General features: G+C 40.5%; 1 protein-coding gene across 2 annotated transcripts; it reads right to left on the bottom strand.

The window, feature by feature from the left end:
• Positions 1–4,197: 4,197 nt before the first annotated feature.
• Positions 4,198–6,644, bottom strand: LOC117744142 (amine sulfotransferase-like). Of its 2 annotated transcripts, none has more exons than XM_034552268.1 (6): positions 6,379–6,644; positions 5,480–5,688; positions 5,277–5,403; positions 4,998–5,092; positions 4,583–4,757; positions 4,198–4,461 (listed from the first exon to the last, which is right to left on the bottom strand). In XM_034552268.1, exons 1-6 carry the CDS (start codon positions 6,542–6,544, stop codon positions 4,343–4,345), a joined length of 891 nt encoding a protein of 296 aa, XP_034408159.1. In that variant the 5' UTR covers positions 6,545–6,644; the 3' UTR covers positions 4,198–4,342. The 2 variants fall into 2 exon arrangements, with proteins under 2 accessions (XP_034408159.1, XP_034408160.1); XM_034552269.1 differs by lacking the exon at positions 6,379–6,644 and adding an exon at positions 5,814–5,878.
• Between the last annotated feature and the right edge of the window lie 1,672 nt (positions 6,645–8,316).

Here is an 8,316-nt window from a genome sequence, read left to right as displayed (position 1 = left end):
ATTTTAACAGGGTTATTGCACACAAAAAATCAAAGAGCAGAGGAGAAATTTTGAGAGCAGACGTTTCACAAGCACACAGAAGCAGCCTGTCAGAGGAGAAGGGCTGAAACTGTGACGCAGGAAATCTGTGCAAGCGACAATATATCAGAGTTCAAAAGAAGAAACATGTTTTAGAGACTGGCTATCATGAAATGTTGTTTTTTACTGCTTTATTTTATTCATATAATTTTATTTCACTTTAATTCATTTATTTTATTTCCTACTTTGTTTTATCGAATGGATTGGTTTCATTGTTTCATCTATTTTACTGTTTTATCATGTTTATCATATTGTCTTTGTCCGTCAAGTGTGGAAATGGCTCTTACTGATAGCACTTTGTAGTTTAACTTTATTGAAGAAATTGTACTTGCTTGATTCTTGTTGTTCTGAGTTTGGACTCATGGTTTAATGCACTTATTGTAAGTCGCTTTGGAAAAAAGCGTCAGCTAAATGACATGTAATGTAATGTAATGTAATTTGTTGCCAAAAACTAAAATATAGAATATCCTTTAAGCATTAAAACAAGCAGCGGTAGCTATCTTTCCCATATAGCTAGATAAATCGATTCACAGAAAATGTATCTGCAATTCTTTTTGATTAAAAGATTTTTCATGCCAATCAAAGCTCATCAATTGTGATGATTTGGGATACCAAGAAATGTAAAGCCATCAAGCTGGACTTTCTAAAATGATTATGCTTTTTTTGTTGTTGATATTACCTAATCCTTTAAAGACAAATAGATTTAGATTAATCAATAAAATCAAATATAATGAATCATCTCAAAACCTTGGTTCTTGGTAGCATTTATATATTCAAGTTTACTTCGTCAATTTTTAGGTTTGCATAAACTTAATCTTTCTCTATAATAGTTTCTGATAATCACTCAGCTTTACCCCCTGTGTGTCATATAACCTGGGAAAAAGTGTTTCTCTTTTTCTTTTTTTATCATGGGAACTCAAGCATGGTGTGGACGTCCTCTACATAAAACCCACCACCTCAAACTGAAGGTAATTTATGCTGCTGCTGTGGCATTGTTGCCCACAGAGCCATTGTGAGGCAGTGCACAACACATCTTCTAAAGATGTTTGCATTTTGTGAGGAATAAATAGTGCTGTTGGTCTGCGGTCCAGCTCTATATCATATTCGGCTGGCTTGTCGGTGCCAGTTGGGGTGGTGAATGGGCCGCCAGAGGCCCAGCCACTAGCGGGTGGTCTGACACAGAAAGGTTAAATATGGTTCAGCCACGGACGCTCTCAAAGAGCCTTGCTGTTAAAAAAATAAGTTATGTGGGTTGTATGTCTTCATGCAGTCAGGAAATTGACAATACTGGCGCAGTGAGGCACAAGGCTGTCCCAGGGCTGAACTTCATGCTTGACCGTCCAAATTGAAAAAAAAGAGTCACAAGATCACTTGTTTCTGTTGGATTTATTGACGGCTCATCAAAGCCCTGGCTAGACGAGAGGTGTAGAATCAACACAATGACCATGCGTATATAATTCTTATATTCATCTTCAAGTTCTTTGAACTCAAAACTCTTCAGTGACAAGAAAATAGAGGGAAACAAAGATGCTGCAGTTACATCAAATAAATGGTTAAAACATTGACGTAGTACAAGGATTACAGGTTTTAGATAGTTTTGGGATTATGGCCCTGCACACACACTACTATATTGATCTATTGTAATGCTTGTATGGTTAATTGATCATTTATTTAGGCTTTGTGTTGAAGGGTGAGTTTACTAGAATTTCAGAAAAGCACATCTTCGCATGACCATATTTCATAGGGATGGTTTCTTTCATTTTAACCTGTTTAACTAATCACTGCACTGAACAGCACTGAGAGCATTTTTAAATGAATAATTTCTGACTGTGATGGAGGCCAGTTTCCTCCAATCTCTGCACAGAAAGGTTCAAATGTGTAGAAAGAAATCCCGGGACTGATTTTAAGAGGAGCTATTCTTTAATCTCCCAGATGCAGGTCAGCGGCAAGTTGCTCATGCTTTACCTGTTCGGACACGGAAAACAATCTGATATGTACTTTTCTGTATTGCTCTTCTGCTTAGTCATTTACCACCATTAAACATTATTTTCTTCTCTATAAATAAGGATAAAAGTGGTGGAAACAAACCTTTACGCATGGTTTCCGTCCTGTAGCGGCCGGTTTCAACCAAGTCCTTGTAGTTGGCTTTGGGGTTGGTCTTCATGCTTTTGAAGGTGGACGTCTCCACAACATGATCAATGACTTCATCTGTCAAATCTCTTTCCAGGAAAGCACAAAGCTTCACAACTTCCCCTCTGAGGTCCTGTCAATCACAGATGTGTATACAAGATGTGTATAATAATATTTAACATTGTGTCCCAAACCGAAAGGCCCATGAATACAAAATCTTTGAATATCACATCTTCTCAGTGGTGTTACCTCATGGATGTTACGTGCATCCACATTAGTTAACCATTGCTGCAGTACTCAACTCATTTATATATTTGTATCATGGTAAAATGTTCTAATACAAAAATACAGGAGGGGTCGTATTCTCCTGATGTTGTACAGCATGTACCTACAGGAGCGTGTTATTGCGGTAATGTTGGCAGTCAGGGAGAGTTGACTGTCGAGTGTCACACCGAGGTTTCTGGCAGTCAGAGTCGGAGCCAACACTGAGTTGTTGAAGGTGATAGACAGGTCGTGGGTGGGAGAGCCTTTTCCTGGAAGGAGGAGAAGTTCAGTCTTGTCCGGGTAACGCAACAGCCCCATGAAATACATCTTCCAAAGTGATCATAAAGTTAAATCAGCAGCTCTTCTAAACAGGTTCAAACCGTCATTTTACATGACAATCTGGCCTGTCAACGTTTGAGGGGCGGGGCTTAGTAACGGTTGACTTGAGACAACATGCTTGCTATTCCTTTGAAATTGCCCGAAGGCTCTATAACGAGCCATAAACGAGCAGAAACCAAATCATCTAATCGGTTTTATTTTATAACTTTCATTACAAAAGATTTGGAAAAGATGTAATTTTGCAGATAAACACCTTTTTAAGTGCCATCTGTTTATAATTCACACGTATGTAATCGGGTCACAGTTTGAGTTTGCATAGTCAGACGTTAACTTTCTTCATTTTAAAAACCAAAGTATTGTAGTCGATTGAACTTCATCCAAAGGAGTCATTTGCACCAGAGTAAGGACATGTTCAAAGCACGCATGCTATACAGCATTTTCATTCACCTCATTAACTAATGCTTGATATAAAAAAGCGGTAAAAGTGTTGCTCTAACATGTATAGAAAACAACTGACCTGACTTGGGGTACGTGACGAGGAAGATATCAGTAGGACGGATCTCAAAATGCTGCAAAGCATCAAGGTCCGCAGGTCGCAATTTGTCCTTGACCAGAAAGTTCTTATTTTTGTGGTTGAACAAGCAAGGGCTCACTAGGTCCAGAGAATCCATGGATGCTAACATTAAAAGTAAATAAGAGTGAATTCACAACCTTTCTAAAGCAGGTGAACGCGTCAAGAGAAGCACTTGAAGGAATCCACTGCGGTCTTTCCTCCACTGCTGAATGAAGAGATAAACCAGATGTTAAACTATTTACAATGTAAGGTGTTGAAGTCACAGCTTCATGTTTTAGTTCAGAACTTGTTCAATCTTGGTTTAAAGACAAGACATATTAGTACATACACAGTCATGTACTTAAATTGTACTAAGTATACTTTAAATTGTTCCAATTTAGCACAAAAAAATTTACTAAATACACTTCAAATTGTACTTAAGTACTATTTAATCAAAACTTAAATATATTAAGTACCAAATTAATTGTTAAAAAATAGCACACTTTAAGTATACTTATGATTAGTAGGGCGTCAAGTATACTCAAGTAAGCTAAGATTAAATATACTTAGCATAATCATTTTTCACCTGGGTGTCGGTGCCAGTGGGGTGGTGAATGGGCCACCAGAGGCCCAGCCACTAGCGGGTGATCTGATACAGAATGGTTAAATATGGTTCAGCCACGGACGCTCTCAAAAAGAGCCTTGGCTGTTAAAGGCAGTGAGGCACAAGGCTGTCCCAAGGCTGAACTTCATGCTTGACCGTCCAATTGAAAAAAAGAGTCACAAGATCACTTGTTTCTGTTGGATTTATTGACGGTCATCAAAGCCCTGGCTAGACGAGAGGTGTAGAATCAACACAATGACCATGCGTATATAATTCTTATATTCATCTTCAAGTTCTTTGAACTCAAAACTCTTCAGTGACAAGAAAATAGAGGGAAACGAAGATGCTGCAGTTACATCTGATTTTAAGAGGAGCTATTCTTTAATCTCCCAGATGCAGGTCAGCGGCAAGTTGCTCATCTTCTCCTTGAACACGTTGTCAAAATGTTCATTCTGGGCCACCGTGAAGAAATTCTTCCAGTCACCTGCTTTACCTGTTCGGACACGGAAAACAATCTGAGATGTACTTTTCTGTTGCTCTTCTGCTTAGTCATTTACCACCATTAAACATTATTTTCTTCTCTATAAATAAGGATAAAAGTGGTGGAAACAAACCTTTACGCATGGTTTCCGTCCTGTAGCGGCCGGTTTCAACCAAGTCCTTGTAGTTGGCTTTGGGGTTGGTCTTCATGCTTTTGAAGGTGGACGTCTCCACAACATGATCAATGACTTCATCTGTCAAATCTCTTTCCAGGAAAGCACAAAGCTTCACAACTTCCCCTCTGAGGTCCTGTCAATCACAGATGTGTATACAAGATGTGTATAATAATATTTAACATTGTGTCCCAAACCGAAAGGCCCATGAATACAAAATCTTTGAACATCACATCTTCTCAGTGGTGTTACCTCATGGATGTTACGTGCATCCACATTAGTTAACCATTGCTGCAGTACTCAACTAATTTATATATTTGTATCATGGTAAAATGTTCTAATACAAAAATACAATAGAAATAAGAAGATTCTCAACCTTCAACATGTTCTCATATTGCACAAAATGGATGTTCAGTTGGTCTCGTGCGTTCTGATACTCTTGGACGTGATCAAACCAGGATCCCATGTAAACTGTTGGAGAACATATGGTTGTCTTAGCTGGTATTGTGTGAGGTTAATGTTTGTTTTATCAAACTTTAATCAGAGGACCCTCCACAAGTAGATACAAATACAGAGTTGCAAAATAAATATTCAGTTTTTTTGTGCTGTATTCTTACTCTGTTATACTTAACTAACCTCATAATACTGAACCTACCATTACCATCCAGGAACTGCTGAAAGAAATCCTCAAAGCTCTGAGGGATGTCCAGTAACACCCAACTGTGGGCAAAGTGATAGAACGACACCAGGATATCCTTGGGGTTCCTCCAAACATACACGACCTAAAGCAAAAAAACACATATGTACTTTGGGAATTCAGCTTGAATCCATAGTTGAATATTGGATATTGTAAATTACCTTGATTTGTTTGGCTTTCACTCCCAGAGGTAACATGTTGGGGGGAAGATGCGAGCCAAAAATTCGAGGATCTGGCCTTTCTCTGGAAGGGTTGTCCATAGTTCTCTCCTCCAGCCAAGGAACTGTTGTCCTGTTGGTAGCATCTTCTGCCCAGTCAGGGTTTGCAGCATCCATGATCTGAACCAGGATCTGCTGCATCCAGGCTGTGCCTGCACAGTCAAATAAAATATAGGATGTTTCAAATACAACAGAGGAAAACGAACATACCAGACCAGACCAGCCTGTTTCTGTTATTTAATTGGTCATTATTGGAAATAATAAAAAGTAGAAACACCTGTCAGTATAACGCAACAGCCCCATGAAATACATCTTCCAAAGTGATCATAAAGTTAAATCAGCAGCTCTTCTAAACAGGTTCAAACCGTCATTTTACATGACAATCTGGCAAGTCAACGTTTGAGGGGCGGGGCTTAGTAACGGTTGACTTGAGACAACATGCTTGCCATTCCTTTGAAATTGCCCGAAGGCTTTATAACGAGCCATAAACGAGCAGAAACCAAATCATCTAATCGGTTTTATTTTATAACTTTCATTACAAAAGATTTGGAAAATATGTAATTTTGCAGATAAACACCTTTTTAAGTGCCATCTGTTTATAATTCACACGTATGTAATCGGGTCACAGTTTGAGTTTGCATAGTCAGACGTTAACTTTCTTCATTTTAAAAACCAAAGTATTGTAGTCGATTGAACTTCATCCAAAGGAGTCATTTGCACCAGAGTAAGGACATGTTCAAAGCACGCATGCTATACAGCATTTTCATTCACCTCATTAACTAATGCTTGATATAAAAAAAGCGGTAAAAGTGTTGCTCTAACATGTATAGAAAACAACTGACCTGACTTGGGGTACGTGACGAGGAAGATATCAGTAGGATGGATTTCAAAATGCTGCAAAGCATCAAGGTCCGCAGGTCGCAATTTGTCCTTGACCAGAAAGTTCTTATTTTGATACTTGAACAAGCAAGGGCTCACTAGGTCCAGAGAATCCATTGATGCTAACATTAAAAGTAAATAAGAGTGAATTCAGGAAAGTATTCTTATATTAAAATTGTTCTAAAGCAGGTGAACGCGTCAAGAGAAGCACTTGAAGGAATCCACTGCGGTCTTTCCTCCACTGCTGAATGAAGAGATAAACCAGGTGTTGAACTATTTACAATGTAATGTGTTGACGTCACAGCTTCATGTTTTAGTTCAGAACTTGTTCAATCTTGGTTTAAAGACAAGACTAAACAAGGCCAAGGTGGTTGAACATGTGGCCAAAACGACTGTCTGAAAACATTTCATACTGTATATCTCACGCTGTTGCTTCCCAGATGTCAGATAATTGCACATCCAAATAATAGAGGTCGTAGGTGTGTGCTTGTGCCAGCTGATGATAGACAAGTATTTTAAATTGTGTATATTAGGATTGTTTGCCTCTGAAATGACAAAGTAAAAGACAATGTCTTTTGAAATTTTCCACGGCGTACTGGGGCTGGAAGAGGGTGGAAGAGTGTGTGTGTGTGTGTGTGTGTGTGTGTGTGTGTGTGTGTGTGTGTGTGTGTTTGTGTCCGGTTGTGGGGGGGTCCACAGGATGTGAAGGAGCTTGAAAGCCCGGGGAAGAGGTCCCTGGCCCCCCACTGCAGCCTTGTTCACATGAGAATCAATCTGGTGCCAGTGTTTGATGTGAACCGCGGATAAAAGAAAAGAAACAAAGAAGGACAGCGGGGAGATATGGAAAGATGGGGCACGAAACAGACAGGGAGATTAATGGTTAAGGCCAATAAAAACGTTGCGAGGTATGAAGAGTTGCGGGGACGGTATGTGAAACAAGACCAGACAAGCCAAAGTACAGACATGCAAAGAAGGAGTCATGAAGAAGAAATGGAAACACACACGAGGGATCAAACCCACTGATTGGCAGAAACATGCCAGTAGAAGGACAAAGTGAAAGACACAGTGTTTCAGTCAGACAGTCAGACGTGGAAGGTTCAAAGCCAGCGTGGACGACGCAAGTGCAGCGTCTCCTCGCACATTCTCCCTCGCATTAGCATCACAATGCAAACTGCATTATCATCATCGCCGTCACCGTTGTCGTGAAATAAATGGAAATCATATCGAGTTTCCGAAGCAAAGCCCTCAGACGGGCAGCTCGGCGATGAAAGATTCGCCCCTCTGGAATGTGGAGGCTATCTCTCTCCGCCTCTCATAGAGATGCGTACTCACGGAAAACACACTCAATGCTAACACAGTGTGTCAATGTAAATCAGAAACGTCCTTTTTAAATGGCGCGATCAGAGCCGAGGACTCCGCCCCCGCCCCCCTTTGCTGGTCCATCGGTCGGTCGTCATGCTCCTCATGGAACAGTGCAGGAATGTTGTTTTATTTGTACTAAGTTGAACAGAAAAGTCAGAGCTCCCGTTATCACGGGCCGCACAGGGACAATGAGAGGCGGAGAGAGCGGCTTTTGGATCTTTTCTTGTTTTTATTTCAGTCGAAACAGGCTCTGACATTGTCATTCTTTCTGCTAATTAAGCTGTTAGGGAGAGGGGCTGGTCTGACAGGGCCCTGCTTGGCAGGGAGGCAAAGAGTCAATGGGCCGAAGCCGAACAGGAGACATTTATGGGCTGCCTTAAGCCATTGTTTCCCCCCACCGAGGATCTTTTCAGGCTGACCGCCTCTGTCTCGGTGACCTGTACAATGAGAAGAATGCCACTCCGAGAACCCAGAGACGGCCACAAAGAACACCCTCGCCAAATGAGGATTTCATGGCACTGGGCCGAATCCGGACGCTG

Source organism: Cyclopterus lumpus, chromosome 15 (assembly GCF_009769545.1).
Source record: "Cyclopterus lumpus isolate fCycLum1 chromosome 15, fCycLum1.pri, whole genome shotgun sequence".
Taxonomy (NCBI): domain Eukaryota; kingdom Metazoa; phylum Chordata; class Actinopteri; order Perciformes; family Cyclopteridae; genus Cyclopterus; species Cyclopterus lumpus.
The sequence above is the reverse complement of the archived record's forward strand: the minus strand, read 5'-3'. Positions and strand labels throughout refer to the sequence as shown.

Bases quoted from the DNA above. Each gene is read 5' to 3' on its own strand.
- LOC117744142 (XM_034552268.1), bottom strand. From the start codon at position 6,544: ATGTTAGCATCAATGGATTCTCTGGACCTAGTGAGCCCTTGCTTGTTC. The intron at 5,404-5,479 runs GTAATTTACAAT...TTTTTGCTTTAG, and splicing joins TGAAAGCCAAACAAATCAAG to GTCGTGTATGTTTGGAGGAA. The intron at 5,093-5,276 runs GTAGGTTCAGTA...GTTCTCCAACAG, and splicing joins GCAGTTCCTGGATGGTAATG to TTTACATGGGATCCTGGTTT.